Consider the following 15,470-nt stretch of genomic DNA (forward strand, 5'->3'; position numbering starts at 1 on the left):
AATCCATGGCAAGATCTCTATAGAGAAAATGTAGAATAGAACAGAGGCAAGACATCCTAATCTCTTCTGTGACAGGTAAGCTGTGCTTACAGCATGAGGATCTCGCAAAGAAGAGCATTCCAGCCCTTGTGCGAGAGCTTGAGGTGTGCGATGATGTGGCTGTTCGCAACAATGTTGTCATTGTTATGTGTGATCTTTGTATCCGGTACACTGTCATGGTGGATAAGTACATTCCCAATATCTCCATGTGTCTGAAGGATTCAGATCCATTCATCCGAAAGCAAACGCTCATCTTGCTTACCAATCTCTTGCAGGTTTGTATGTCATTTTTCCCTTCCAATATTGCTTCTGATTTAAGGAAATATTTGAGTAGCCTAGGAAGTGTGATACTTTGTAGTAGAATCCAAAAATAGTTAGCCTAAGCTCTGGTTTAAAAGAATCACTCTACTAATGTTCTGTGTAGCCTTTTAAACAGATTGTTACTTACTGATATCTATTTCGGATGTTTGTTTAGATATCCTGTCAAGCAGTGTAAAGTTTCATTTTGCAAATAAAGGCCAAGTAGAGAAAGCACACTCAGTAGACCAGTAGGTGTGGTTTTGTTCAATTCTGTCAATCTCCTTACCTTTGAACAGGTCAGTCCTTCTCAGACATAACTTTCTCATTTGTAAAATAAGGATCATAGTAGTTTCCCTGGCTGTCTCACAGAAGTGCTTTGAGAGTCCATGTGACAGTTTAGTGTGTGAGCAGGTTTACTTAGTGAGCTGTGAAGCTCCACAGAGCATTAGATACTTTTATTCACAGTGAGAGCGTATGTTTAGCCTATAATGAGAGGAGGATAATATTTGATCTTTGAAAAGAGGGCATTTAACTAAGATGTACATCTATTCCAGGATGTCCTATATACTCATTTTTTCGTACATTAGGTTCCTAACGAAGGAACCAGTGACACTCTTCCTTTAAAGCCATATGCTATGAGTCATTTCCTAATACAGTAGACGGTCTGATGCTGTTCTGCCCACATATGCCTTCACTTCTCTTTGTGACTAACAACTGGTTTGTTCTTTCAAGATGGTTGGGAATTGCGTGCTAACGAAATGTACTAATTTGCCACAGACTTGAGTGGCTGACGGTTGTGATGTTAAAAGAAAGTTAACAGTTGGTTATATGACACTTTAGGTTTATATATTAAAAGCCCTCCTTAACCCTGTTGTTTCTCTTTGTACAGGAAGAGTTCGTGAAATGGAAAGGCTCTCTGTTCTTTCGATTTGTCAGCACACTGATAGATTCGCACCCAGATATCGCCAGGTGAATCTTTTCCCTCTGATGTCAGGCAGCTGAATGATATACCTAATTTCTGGTTTACACTAGATCTCTTTTTCATTAAAATTGGGTTAGAGTTGAGTTATTTAAGATTCAGTGAGCTTTTGGTAGTTGCCAGATAATTAGCAGATTTAAAAAATACTAAACTGTATAACAAAGCTTTATTTTGCATACAAGTTAAAAAAATAAATAAGCTCATTCAGATTGACCATTAAATAATCTCAGCATTGATCACATTTGCTAATATTGTTCATTCTTTACGAATTCTTAATGAAGAGCAGCATACGCCTTTGTCGCAGTAAACTATAGAATAGTAGCCATTAACTGTTGACTTAACTATGTTGATTTCTAGGCCAATAAAATGTTAATTCTGATGGAGTTTAGGCTTTCTTTTAAGTGCAGAAATTGTAAGAAAGTCTAGGAATTAAGACAGAATCTCATAGTATGAAATAGAGTATACAGATTACAAGGCTCCTTAGAAATGGCAGTTTCTTAAGAATTAGAAGGGAAGGGAATTGCTTTGCCACTTCTTAATTCCTGTCATTTGTAATTTTTTTAAAGATTTATTTTCAAGGGGTTGAAAATGATCTCACAGAATCTGCCAACTTAGATTATGTTGTATGAATAATTCTTTTTAAAGCAAACCTGTAATTGGGAAATAGAATATTGAAAGCCATGGCAAAAGCTACCACAGTTGGGAAAAGGTCTTTATAGAGTTCATTAACTATAAATAGTTTATAATAATGGGCTCCTCTGGTTCTAAATATGGTCACCAGTGATTTACTCTGAGTTCCATGGAAGAATTTCTGTTCAGTTTCCTTTGGGTATAATTTTCCAAGGAGGAACATTTTACATAATAAACTAGTAGAGGTTAACATTCTAATTAATACTGTCTGGAGTCAGAAGCAAAAAGCTAAGGCTATTACTTTTTCTTTTTCTTTGTTTATATAATTGGGAAAGGGACCAAGATAGCGCCCTCTTACCTTTACTCTACTGCCGTAAGACTGACTCTCATGGCTCTTTATATGATGTGTAGCCCAGGAGCAGGCACGATTAGAAGTGCTTGGAAGGCTTTCAGATGATGAGCCTGGGAGGTAAGACTGGTTATTTAACTTGCACTTTTGCATTTTCCCCACTCGTGTCAGCTCCTATACATGTATATTAAAAAAGAGCATTGATTAGTATGTAAAATGTACACAGAAACTGTTGTGCAGGTGATCAGAGCATTAATTGGAAAGAAAATAAGGAAGAGAGAGATATTTACACTGTGGAAAGGTTATCAGTGCCTCTTATAGCATTTTAATACTTCCCCCTTAAATCTTTCCATTTTTATCTCTACATTTGGATTTGTTTAAACCATGGTTCAGATATGGACCATGATTTTCAGCTTTGTTAACTCATCAAAATGAGGCTTTTACTTTTAGGCCTATACTCAGGCCTGTCTGCTTACTTTAAACACATTATTTTTTCCACATGTATCTGCTAATACAGATCTTCCAAAGAGACTGTAATAGCAGAGCCTGATGAATTTATTTTTAGTCCAAGTGAATTTCTGGAAAATTTTGGCAAGAGCAGACTCTTCATGACATTTTTAATTGGTCATATGGGATAAACCCAAAATTTTAGGGCTATAAAATTGTATGACATATTTCCCATCTGCCCACTAGGGGGTGGCCTTGTAGTACAGTAGTCACAGGATATTAGATAACTAGTAGATTGTTTTCCCTTTAACTGGGCAAATGCTGCAGGACTGTAAGGAGACAGGGGCAAGAGAGGTTCGAAGCAAGAGAGCAACTAAAATAATAGACCATTGAGATAGAAAGGGAAGTAAAGACAGCGATTCCTTGGTTTGGAGAAAAGGAAGTAGTTGAGGATCTAGAGGGCCTAGTGAAGTTGTAGAACAAGTGGAATACGGATGAAGGAGTCCAAAAGGTTAGGTGAGTGTGGCCACGAAGTGGATTGTTTGACATCAGAAGTGGGGTGTTCCAGAGGTAGAGACATGGTCCAGGATATGCCTACAGAGTGATGACACACTATATAACGTGAGAGTCACTCGAGTCGATGAAGTCAAGGAAACACAAAGTTAGGGGTGAAATGAGCTCCTCTATATGGGTATTGAAGATGCTCTGAGAGATTCTTTGTCCGTTTGGGCAGATGTAACAGAATACCATAGCCTTCTTGACTTAAAACAAGAAATTTATTTCTCACAGTTTGAAGTCTGGGAGTTTGAGCTCAGGGTGCCAGCATGACTGGATCCTCGTGAAGGCCTTCTTCCGGATAGCAGACTTCTCGTTGTATCTTCATATGGCAGAAGGCATTGAGAGATCTCTCTGGGGCTTCTTTTATAAAGCACTAATCGAACTCACCAGGGCTCTTGGTCCTCATGACCTAGTCACCTCCCAAAGCCTCCCTTCCCTTGGTTGGGTTTTCAACATAAGAGTTTGGGTGTGGGGACCACAAACATTCAAACCATAACAGCAATGCTAGGATTTGAATGGAGAAGATTAGGAAGCAGATACCAAGATGTTGGGGGCAAAATAAACAGATAGCAGGAGCTTCCAGAGAAAAGGCTAAGTGTTATCTTGTGAACCAGATAGAGAAGTCGTGATTTTCTTAACCTGTAGCCAGTCCTCTCTTCCCACTTCCCCTGTAGTCTCCCCACCATCTTTTTCTTCAAAGCGCTTTTGGCAACACATTTTATATTGTATGTACATCTGTCTACCCACTAGCATACAAGCTTCCTGAAGGGCAGAGATATTGCTTACTCCTATATTCCAAGCACCTGAAAGAGATTGAAACCAAGTAGACACTCAATGAACATTTAGTAAACAGAAAATATAAGGGAGAAAACGTGGTCCTCATGCCCTGGCTATGGGACTTAAGAGAAAAGCAGCCTCCCCCTGAGAGCACTTTAAAGGAAATGTGCCCTTGGAGGAAAGCCAGCTCTCATTTATGAAGAAGTGTAGAGCAGGTAGAAGCTTGACTCGTCATGGAACCTGGAATATAGAGTGCATTCCAGACAGGGGAAGGAGACAAGGGAAGTGAGATGGGGAGGAAAGGAGCCCAGAACAATAGAGGGACGTGATAGAGGTGAAGAAGGCCAGAAAACAAGAGGGGCCTGAATTTGGGTGGCCGCCAAGGAGAACATGGATATAGGAAATAACTTGCCTCAAGTTTCAAATAGAATTCTGGTGTAAATGGGTCTGAGCCTTCAGTCCTAATCTGAGATAGACCAGGTTAGGTATATGCGTTCATTAACAGTGGCATTTATTGAGCAGTTATCTACTTTGGCTTGGGATGACATCTGAAAGAAGTCAGGATTTTATGTTTCCTACTGAATCTGAAAATGGAATTGGCTTCATTGTGCCATTTGAAACCTGGATTTAGGTTCTTAGTAAGACAGTAATAATTTCGTTCTACAAGATTATTATTACTCAGATTTAGCTGGTCTTCCTTTTAATTTCTGTATAATGCAATTAATACTGTGTAAACTCTCTAGACAGTATCTCTGAATTGGTAGTGTGATTATATCTGACTTTTATAAATTGTCCTGAGGGATAAGGAGTGGTGGGAAAGGATGCTGAATTCTTAGTAAGATTTCTTTAGAACTGTCGAAGTTTTCTATTCCCAGTATCTGAAAAGTTCTGCTTTCTGTTACTCTAAAGGAATGCTCCAGAAGGCGTTACTTAGAATGTTAACTTATTTTAACTTTTCAGCTGACAAACACAATAGGCCCTTCTTCCCCCATTTATCAAGCTAGTGGGATCTGTGAGCCTTTATCTAATAAAAGCTGCAACTTGGCCTCGTAAGTTCCAGGAAAGGCAGCAGCAAGGTTGGCATGGACTATGATGTCTGGCTTCTCATTATGCAAAAAGCTCTTTGACTCTACTTTCAGTCCTGAGCATGTGAAATAACCTGTTAGTTACTTCTACCTGTGTGTATTCTTGATCCAAACTCTGAGTAAATGAGCATTTGACTTCAAGTCCAAGTTCAAAGTGGCCCCTCTTCTTGCAGAAGAATTATTGGATTCTATCTGATTTTACATTTTCATATGAACAGCTTCATAGCTGTGGAGAAATCTCAGGTAGCTATGAAAACTGCTGTGCTCTGGTAGGTTAACTGTAATAAATACCACAGAAGGTAAAGTCTTGTTGTTTCTTTTGGGGATGTGTTTTGTTTACTCAGTGGTTTTCTTTATTCTTTGTCACAGATGGTTTATCAAAGTAACCTTATGTAAAAAGAACTTCATCTGATGCTGTGACCTTCTTTACCTTTCTAACTGGGGTTACTAAAAAACAGTTTGTCCAGAATATACTGACAACTCTCAGAACAAACGAGTGCTTCTAGCTGCCCTTGCATGAATTTCTCCTGAGGGAATTCCTTTATTAAATAGTTTATTTGTTTTGTTTTCCTAATTATGTCAGGCTGTCCCTTTATTTTCTTGATTAATAGTCAGCGTCATTATTTGCTGCAGAATTTTTATCTAGGCTTATTTCAACATTACGATTTCCGAACTACCTTCTGACCTTTAATTGATGTGTGTGCTGTGAATACACACTAATTTGAATATTAGCCTAAGGAGAAACAGTAGGGGCAGGTACACCTCCTGCAAGTCCTAATGCATTCCAAAGCCAAGAATAAAATGTTTGGCTTGTTCTTGTCCCACTCCAGGTGGGTGTTGACTAGTGTTCCTGTGTAGGTGGAAATTGCATTTAGCTCCAAAATGAAATGAAAGCATTGGTGTGAATAATGTGAATGGATCAAAGCCAGCCCTGCACCACCTTAGGTTGACCCCTGACCAAAAACCAGTGCCTTAGCATTCTCTCACATAACTGTCATGATGAAACAGAAGTGGTCGGGAAGCCTGAAGTTGAACAGTTTGTCCATGTTCATTTGGCTGAAGAAGCCATTAGATTTTACCCGTCAGATTAGTGCCGTGCTAGTGACATCTGTGTCCCACTGTGTAGCATGGTATATGCATGCCAGACACCTCTTCCAAGTTTGGGGCACAAGAGGAAGGAATGTGCCCAAGGCTGGCTGAGGAGTTGAGAGCTTGGTGGGAGTCAGTTGCTGTCTGTGGAGGGTACTTGCCCTGCTAACTCAAACTCTGAAGTTCTGGTAATTAATCCCAACTCTTGAAAAAAGCTCCAGTTACTAAAATTGTTTTTTGTTCATTACTGTGGGCAACAAGCTTCAAGTTGTGGGGAAGACCAAGCATTTATTTTCAGCTGGTGGTTGTCATTGCATCAGCCTGAAGGACAAGGGGCCTCTGCTTGAAGAAGTGGTTTGGGATCTGTTGATTGTTTTCCCCCATTAGAGGTGTAGCTGAGTAAAGACATCTTATTAAAATTTTGAAAGGAAACCTGGCAGAGAAAGCCTTTACACTGACCTTGGCTTCCCAAAAGAGGCTGTTGAGCAAGGATAGACAAAAAAAGCTAAATTCTTATCTTGCTTTTCCTATGAATGAAGCTGTTTATTGGGATAGATTTAGTATCCCTTACCCTGATTCACGGTTCCCCACTGCATTGCAGAGTTCTTGGTATAATTTTAGAGGCTGTGTGCAGATTGCCAAAGGGTCTCCTTCTTTTGCAGTTTCGGGGAGTTTTGCCTGGCTCACCTGTTACTGAAGAGGAATCCTGTCATGTTCTTCCAGCACTTCATTGAGTGTATTTTCCACTTCAATAACTACGAGAAGCATGAGAAGTATAACAAGTTCCCCCAATCAGAGAGGTCAGTGAGGCTCCTGGGAGAGCTGGGTGAGCAGCGGGCGGTGGTTAGCTGCTCTGTGTACATGGTTAGGCACAGACCTCAGCCCATGTGTTCCTTGTGGGGTTGTTAACTTCTCTTAGCAGGACCAGGCAGGAAAATTCATTTCTAAGGGAAATGCCTATCATGAGCACTGGTAGACTGCTTTTTAGGATGCCATGAGATGCTATTAAAATTACAGTCCACCCTCTCCCACGTGATGTGGTAAAATTGCCCTGTTTCACCATAGAGAGAAGCGGCTGTTTTCACTCAAGGGAAAGACAAACAAGGAGAAACGAATGAAGATCTACAAATTTCTTCTAGAGCACTTCACAGATGAACAGCGATTCAATATCACTTCCAAAATCTGCCTTAGTATTTTGGGTAGGCCTGTTCTGTTTGGTGTAAAATGTGTACTTAATAATGAAATGCTGTGTTGCTAATGGTCTGGCAGATCCGGAGCAAATGGGACCCTGGTCCTACAGGAGGCTCCTTTTTGTCCTTCTCACACATCAGCTGTACCCATGCAGACCCCTCGCTGCCTACACGGGCCCCCCTAGCTCTATTAGGTACACCTCCCCTCTGGGACCAGACTGTTTCTCAGAAGCCGATCTTTTGTGCTCTCTCTCAGCGTGCTTTGCCGATGGCGTCCTGCCCCTGGATATGGAAGCCAGTGAGTTACTCTCAGATACCTTTGAGGTCCTCAGCTCAAAGGAAATCAAGCTTTTGGCAATGAGATCAAAACCAGATAAGGACCTCCTTATGGAAGAAGATGACATGGCCCTGGCAAATGTGGTCATGCAGGAAGCTCAGAAAAAGCTCATCTCACAGGTGAGTGTGTAGTTCTCTAAGTAGGCCTGGTCACACCCCTAAATACCCGTGGTGTAGCCGTGATCCCAGTTTCATTCTTAGTAGTGGCCTTAACTCACCCAGATGGTGATTATTCTCCATCTGCTTCTAGCTCCAGCTTTTCCCGTGAGCCCGAACCCGTTCTACTTGCCTGACTGGATGCGCCATAGTGGTCTCAAACTTCCTCTGTCAAAATTGAATTACTCATCCATCTCTTTCTCCTATTTGTCGCTCCCTTTGCCCAGTCTTCTATTGTGGAGAGGGGGCCGCTGTGCTACCCCAATCCAGAGTCTGGCATGCTAGGCACACATTTTTTTCAGTCAGTGAGTGTGGAAATTGGGATTTGAATGACTTTAGGAGGCAGACCCCAGGCTTTTATCCCTAGCCTGGACTGCTAATTTGCATTTCCCATCTGAGCCCTGAAGGCTTTTGAACCCCAAAAAATAGACTGATCACATTCCACTTGTCTGACTTATCTTACAGATCTATCTCTCATGTTTTTACTTGTTCTGCGGTTACGTAAGCCTGTGCCATTTCTGGCAGTATCCTCAGCACCTTTTCTGTCTCTGGTTTCTTTCTATTCCAGGCTGTGCACCACCTTGCTGCCAGAGCAATCTTTCTTAAGTACAAATTTGATAATTTTATTCTCCTGCTTAAAACAGATGAAAAGTAGATTGACTGCAGAGGAGCAGCAGGGAACTTTTGGAGTGCTGGATTGTGGGTGATGATCTAGATTGTGGTTTTGCTTACTCAGTATATACTTTTGTCGAGTCATTCAACTACTGACTTAACATGGACACATTTCATCATATATAAGTCATACCTCTAGTGATACCTTTAATAAATAGATTGATAGCTTCTCATCTTCTGAATAAAATCCTGATTCTCCTTCAAGGCACACAAAACTCTTTTGAGTACTGTGCTGCCCCTATCCTATCTTTCTCTGCCTGCTCCCTGCTCCCTGCTCCGAACTCTCCATTCCCGATTACTATTATATCCCTCAGATGGGAGGTGTCTCTCCTGCCTCTGTGCCTTCGCATGCTGCTACTTCTATCTGCAGTGTCCACTCCCACCCCGGCCTCCCTTTTCTGCAACCTAATTCCTGTGCAACCTAAGTATCGTCTTTTCAAAGAAGCCATCCTGATTTGCACTCCTATTTATGCCTTCCTTCTTAGGTATCCCTCCTCCATAAATTTCTTAACACCCTGCCACTTGTCACAGTGTGCCATACATCATAACAAAGACTGCTAGTCTGGTCTAGAGGTAACTTGAAGGCAAGAATTCATTGTTTTCTTCCTTTATCACCAGAGGTTAGCTTTCTGTCTGGTACACAGAAAATGTTTGATAACATTTTCCTAAATGAGAAGAGAGAGAGAGAAAGAGAAAGAGATACGAAACTGATCATGTCCATGCTTAGCCATTTCTGACCATTGTCATTTCACCAACAGGAATAAAAAAATGTCTTTGGGTTGCCAGAATTGAACTCATTTTTATTCCAAAGAGAGGATGTTGAATGGAGGGACTGAATGTGGAACCCAGGGTCTGTGATGGGTTTGTGTGGAGGTTGGAGCTTTTTGTCAGATTATTCAATTTATTTCTAATTCCTTTTTCTTATTTAGAAAATAAGAATAGTATTTATCTGTGTCCTATTTTACAGAGCTTTCCTAGTGTTTTGAGGTAATGCTTATAACATCTCCAGGACAAAGGTGATGCATCCTACACAATTCCCAGTGCCATAATCAAAAATAAACTTATGTAACATACCAACCAGCTAGACAAAAGAACTAGATGAAGGGAAAGTCTCTGTCTTTCAGAACTTTGTGCACTGAAAACATGCCTTTGTTTGTCTTACCACAGGTTCAGAAGAGGAATTTCATAGAAAACATTATTCCAATTATCATCTCCCTGAAGACTGTGCTAGAGAAGAATAAGATCCCAGCTTTGCGGGAACTCATGAACTATCTCAGGGTAAAACCTGTTTGTTTGTATTTGGTGATTGGTGTTGCCCCACCAGTCCCTGGTTCATTACTCAGGATCCTGGCAGTTATGATGGTGCGGTTAGTCAGTGAATAACTAGAACTCAAAATGCCTCAAAACCATGATTACAATTTTTTAGAACTAGACCGGCTAGACAGGCCTTTGACTGCTGAGAAGACAGAGAGGTTGACCATAAGTTCCACAGAAGCTGGTCCTTGCTTTTCACGTGCAGTTGAGTTTATGAAGAGCTGACTCATTATGCTGAGCATGTGTGTCCTTGATGCCAATTAGATTCAATTTTGAAACCTTTCTCAGCTGGGGTCAAGAGCAGAGGCATCATCTCAGTTCATTGTGGTGAGGGATAAAGTGAAAATTGGCCGTCATGTTTAACTAGGGTATATTTACCTTTAACACTATCTCTGATTTACAAGTCAGGACATAACAGCTCTCCCTATGGCAGTATGCCTTGGGGAATACTGATCAGAGGCTGGCCTGCCATCAGTGACAGGGTCCTAGGCCATTAGATGTCTCAGTCAAAGCAGCCAGTGTATGTGTACTTGCAGTGCAGACATAAAAGAGGCCCCAGACAGACCTTTCTGGTGTAATCTTTTCATCAGAAATAAATGCAGCAAAAAAAAAAAAAAAAAAAAAAAAGAAATGCTTAGAATTTTTTTCCAAAAAAGAGCTACCACAAAATCACATCGAATATACTTTTTCAAATAGCTCTTTATCCTAAGGAAGTTAAAGTGGGAAGGATAGGCTCATTGTCGTGGAAATAAAATAACTTCTAGTTATTCTTATATTTTTATTGCCCTGTTTTAAACTTCAGAAAGGAAAGGGGGGAAAAAAAGGACCACTTTAAACACGTAAGAAAAAAAAGTCTATCTTTTGTGTCTGAGCACGCACCCAGAGGATGGTGGCATTTGAGTAGTTGCTCAATTTGAATAGCACAACACTTCTTCACGTGTAACCTGTTAAAGCAGCTCTAGCTTCTCTGATGTGTGGCACCTTTTCTTAGTGCCAGCTGGAAGAGTTGATGGATTTCTTTCCCTTTGTCAGGACTTCCCTTGTAGTTGGGGCTATGATATATTTTTTTCTCCTTCTAATACTGTGAGGTGACATGGGTTTTTATTTCCTTGCAAAGAGGCTTGGTCCCTAGCACCCTTCTTTAAGACCTGAGAATACTCTTAACCATAATACAATAAAAGGTTTTCTGTCATACCTTCAGAAGAGGACACAGAGATGAGATTAAAAGCCATAGCTGCAGTCCTCTGAGAAAACTAGTATAGATAGATGGCCAACTTTTAGACTGCACTGCTTCTTGTATCTTGTTCCAGGGGCCAGTCTGAGCCAGGACAATGCCATATGTCACCTACCTATAACCCAACCTCTTGACTTGAATTCCTAAGGGTCCGGCCTTAGTAACACTACATGATCCTTTGAACTGGTTGTGACCTAGAGCCAAGCCAGACCACCTAGATACATCACTCTCCCCATGCCAGCCTCCGGAAATGGACAGGGGCTAGCTATTGGTGGCAATTCTGTGTCCTATTAAAGTTCTGCTATAGGCTACGATTGTGTGAATACATGGCCTTTCTCCCATCAGGAACCTTGGAAATGGTTAACTGGCAGTTAGACAAGAAGCTTCCTGAGAGATCAGAACTCTTAAGAGTTATTATCTCACATCATGCTCATCTTGCTTGTGTGGTCAATCAAGTGCAATTGTTGTTTCCTGGGAAAATATCTTTATGTTAATTAACTTGCTGGTTGATATAATAGGAATAGTCTGTCCTCAGCAAAATAAGTCTTACTGTTCTTATTATTTTCAAGTTCTGTTGGGAGCTTATTTATTCAAGGAAACATTAAAGAATGCCTCTGGGTCTGTTTTAGGAGGTGATGCAGGATTACCGGGATGAAATCAAGGATTTCTTTGCAGTTGACAAACAGCTGGCATCAGAACTCGAGTACGACATGAAGAAGTACAACGAACAGCTAGCCCAGGAGCAAGAGCTGGCGAAACAAGCAGATGCAAACAGGGAAGCAGAAGGTGCCATGCAGGTAGATGAGCAGCCACCTTAAGCCTGACCCTTCTCTTCAATCTGCTCTCTGCTATACATATAAGCAGGAGTTGGTCCGAGACCTTCAAAATTGCTGCTTGTGTTATGTGTGACGGGCAGAGAGCTCGGTCATAGAGGCTTCCCTTCCTTCAAGGCTGTGTCATTCAAACTTGTCTAGAAAATCATTATAGTAATAGTTGGGGAAAATGTGTGACTGCCCAGAAAGCAAGCTGGCAGCAGGGTTATCTGATCTTTGATTATAGTGATCCACAGGTAACTAGATCTCTGTGGGCTGCTTAGTTTATTTCCAGTCCTTCTCCCAGCATGCCCCTCTTGAGAACATACTGTCACTAGGGGGTGTTTCTAGGTGAGCTGCTGCTCACTTCCAGACATAGTGTGCTTACTTGCTTGAGAAATCCATAGATCTGCCTCCTTAAAAAACGATGAGGGCAAACTAACTTTCTCCTTTTTTTCTTTAATACCACAATATCTCTGTGTGGCAGTCTGCTAACAGTACTGTTTCTGAAGAGAAAGTTCTGTTTGCCCTGGGGTGACATGGTTTTAAAATAGATGACTACGGACTTGCTCATAGCATGTAAAGATTTTTTTTTAAGCATTAGAAGGTAAATACCCTTTATCTTCTCTGACAGGTCGCTCCGAGTTTAGAAATAATGTCAGCTCCTGCTGGCCAAGAAAATGCCACTGTACCCCATTCTGTGAGCCAGCCCTCAACACCCAGGTCAAGCACCGGCCAAGCACCGCCTTTGCCTCTTTCACTTGAAACTGGGCCGTTGAAGAGATTAATGCCCAAAGCCAGGTATGGAACCCACAGAATCAGTCACGGGCTGACTCCCTATCACCGTATTCTCAGAGGCATCTTTGTCATTTCCCACTAGGTGTTTTAGTATGAATGATGCCATTATGTTTTCACTGATACCTCACTCAAGGCTCTTCTTTTTCAGATTTGAAACAAGTGTGGATGAGGATACATTTGAAAGAAAATGAGTAGTGACTTCAGTGTTCTCATCCTTGCTTTCTGCATGTCTGTGGCATGTTTTCCTTTACAGGTCCATGTCCCTGAGTACCATTGCAATCCTGAATTCTGTCAAGAAAGCTGTGGAGTCAAATAGCAAATGTCAGAATCGGAGCATAGGAGTGCTGCCTTTCACTTTAAACCCCGAAAACCTGGACAAAACACACAACCATGGTGAGTCTTAAGGCAGCTCTAGAAGGCTCATAGAACTACTTGGTTCTGTATCTCAGACGTAGTGAGTTTACAGACTGAAACAGAACAAGTCTCCTTCCCATTCCTTTTTAAATGGTTTCTATTTTATTATTTTTAAAATAAATAACTTTATTGGGGGCTTAGGGTTATAAAACAATGCATATTTATGATAAAATATTTGGAAAAGATTGTGAAATAGGAAACTCACTCAGAGCAGTGAGGTGTTTATTCGTCTAGTTTTTCTACTCCTCACACATGTGTGCTTGGTTTTATTTATAAAATTGTGATCTCTGTATGCCTCCTGTTTTATTACCTGCTTTCCTATACATACTTCTAATAATGTATAGTGAAAAGTTTTCCATGAACTTTTCTTTCAAAACTTTTCTCCCACTGGCAGCATTGTATCTTATGGAAGTACCATCACTTATTCATTATAATCCTATTTTTGGGAATGCAGTTGTTTTTTCAATTTTTTGAAATAACATCACAATAAACATCCTTGTACATATAGCCTTATATATGTATAATTGTTTGGATTAATTTTTGCCATTCAGAGGCCATGAATATTTTTTAAAGTTTCGATAGTGTCAAACTGCCCTCTGTCACTCACTCCACATTATACTCCTGCCAATGGCACACAAGTGTCCATTTTCCTACTTAGAAACTAGTTTTATAATTTCCCATTTTCTTTGCTGAGCTTTATAGACCAAAAATGGTTATGGTTTTAATTTCTATTTCTTTGAATCTTAGTGAGAATGGACATTGTTTCTCATGTTTATTCTTTTTTTGTATCTTTCTGAATTACCTCTTTATAAGAACACTTTATCTGGGATATTAACTTTATCATATCATACTTTTTCTCATTTAGTTGTTTTGCTCTTTGATATTGTTTTGGGATTTTTGGACAGGTAAAACCTTTCCATTTTATCGTAGCATCTTCATGCAGCTTGGAGCAAGAGTCCAGTGGAGCTATTGACCATGTAGCCAAACGAGCAATCAGCACTCCTGAGAGTAAGTAGTTAATGTGAGAGAGCTGGCTTCTCCTCACTCTCTCCTGCGGTCGCTGTGTGTCTAGTAGAAGTGCAGTAAAACGTCCTGTTGCAAAAGCTTTCTTTTCCTGGATAAAGGCTCTCCCAGTGCTCAACAGGATCATAATGCATTGTGGCAGGTAGCCTGAATGTTTTTGAATAATTATAACTCGACGGAGCACAAGCTGAACGTCCAGCACTCTTCCAGATGCTTTCACATGTGTTAACTCAGTCTACACTGCCCACACCCTGTGAGGTATCCTCATTTGACAGACATTGAAGCTGAGGCACAGATCCCTTAAGTAACTTCTCTAGGCAATGCCATTCTTGGCATTCTGGAGCTGATGCTTCGCCACTCCCGTCTAACTCCCCAGGTTTACTTGATTCACTCAGCCAGCCCGGCTTTATAGCTGTCAGATGTCAGCACTAGCAGGCACCTGTATGTCACTGACTTCAGCTCTAGAGCAAACTGACACTTGATATTCAGTGGCAGATCAAGGAGTCCACTACCAGCTCAGATGAGAGCCTGTCTTCTCACTCCCATTGGGCAGTTTATTCTTTTGTCCAAAATTTATAGTGTAGTTTGCATGTGTCTCTGCTTTCTTCCCGCCTGGTCTCTCTCCACCTTCCTTCTTACTTTATACCCCAGCCATGGGCAGCCCTCTCCAAGTGCCTGCACAAGCTCCACTCTTCTCTGACATAGGGTTTTCATGCGACATGTCCTCATCCTAGAATATACCCTTCCTAGTTACTGCCTCTTCACCCTTTAAAAGAAGCCCATCCTGACTATTCAGACTAGATTAGGTGCCCCTCCCTGACGCTCAGACCTTATTAACAATACTCACTACACTTCTAAATAATTCATTGTCTGTCTTTGATGTTCGTGTTTCAGCTGTTTTACTCCTCACGGTATCACCAGGCCAATCACAATGCCATGAGTATGATAGGTGTGAACAAAATTATTGAATGGTGGAGTGGGACTTGAACTCAGGTTTTCTGGTTCCAGTTCCTGTGTTCCTTCTACAGCCGTTTCTCTCACTGTGCTGATCTTGGCCATTATTATAAGATGAGAATAGTGCCCAGATGTTCTTTGTGATAATGGAGCAACAGAGTATCAAGCCATTCATTTAGTCATGCATTCAATCAATGCAAATTTATTGGGCACCTACCGTGTTCTAGCTACTTGCTTGGTGAGGCTGTGATCCCTTAGAATATTACCAGATTATAAATAATTTCATCCAAGTTTACCTTTTAAGGGAGAGTAAT

The 15,470-nt window shown here is 40.9% G+C and overlaps 1 protein-coding gene across 2 annotated transcripts in view; it reads left to right on the forward strand.

Annotated features, from left to right (window-relative positions):
* NCAPD3 (non-SMC condensin II complex subunit D3) overlaps positions 1 to 15,470 on the forward strand; it is a 54,642-nt gene that overhangs the window by 35,664 nt on the left and 3,508 nt on the right. For both annotated transcript variants that reach the window (XM_016156504.2, XM_016156503.2), the window contains 10 exons: positions 76 to 314; positions 1,229 to 1,308; positions 6,916 to 7,053; positions 7,319 to 7,452; positions 7,700 to 7,899; positions 9,775 to 9,885; positions 11,785 to 11,952; positions 12,602 to 12,768; positions 13,019 to 13,158; positions 14,110 to 14,187. In XM_016156504.2, the coding sequence (XP_016011990.2) occupies positions 76 to 314; positions 1,229 to 1,308; positions 6,916 to 7,053; positions 7,319 to 7,452; positions 7,700 to 7,899; positions 9,775 to 9,885; positions 11,785 to 11,952; positions 12,602 to 12,768; positions 13,019 to 13,158; positions 14,110 to 14,187 (1,455 nt within the window). The remainder of the gene's footprint in view (positions 1 to 75; positions 315 to 1,228; positions 1,309 to 6,915; positions 7,054 to 7,318; positions 7,453 to 7,699; positions 7,900 to 9,774; positions 9,886 to 11,784; positions 11,953 to 12,601; positions 12,769 to 13,018; positions 13,159 to 14,109; positions 14,188 to 15,470) is intronic.

The sequence above is a fragment of the Rousettus aegyptiacus genome, unplaced genomic scaffold (genome assembly GCF_014176215.1).
Source record: "Rousettus aegyptiacus isolate mRouAeg1 unplaced genomic scaffold, mRouAeg1.p scaffold_m13_p_5, whole genome shotgun sequence".
Taxonomy (NCBI): Eukaryota; Metazoa; Chordata; class Mammalia; order Chiroptera; family Pteropodidae; genus Rousettus; species Rousettus aegyptiacus.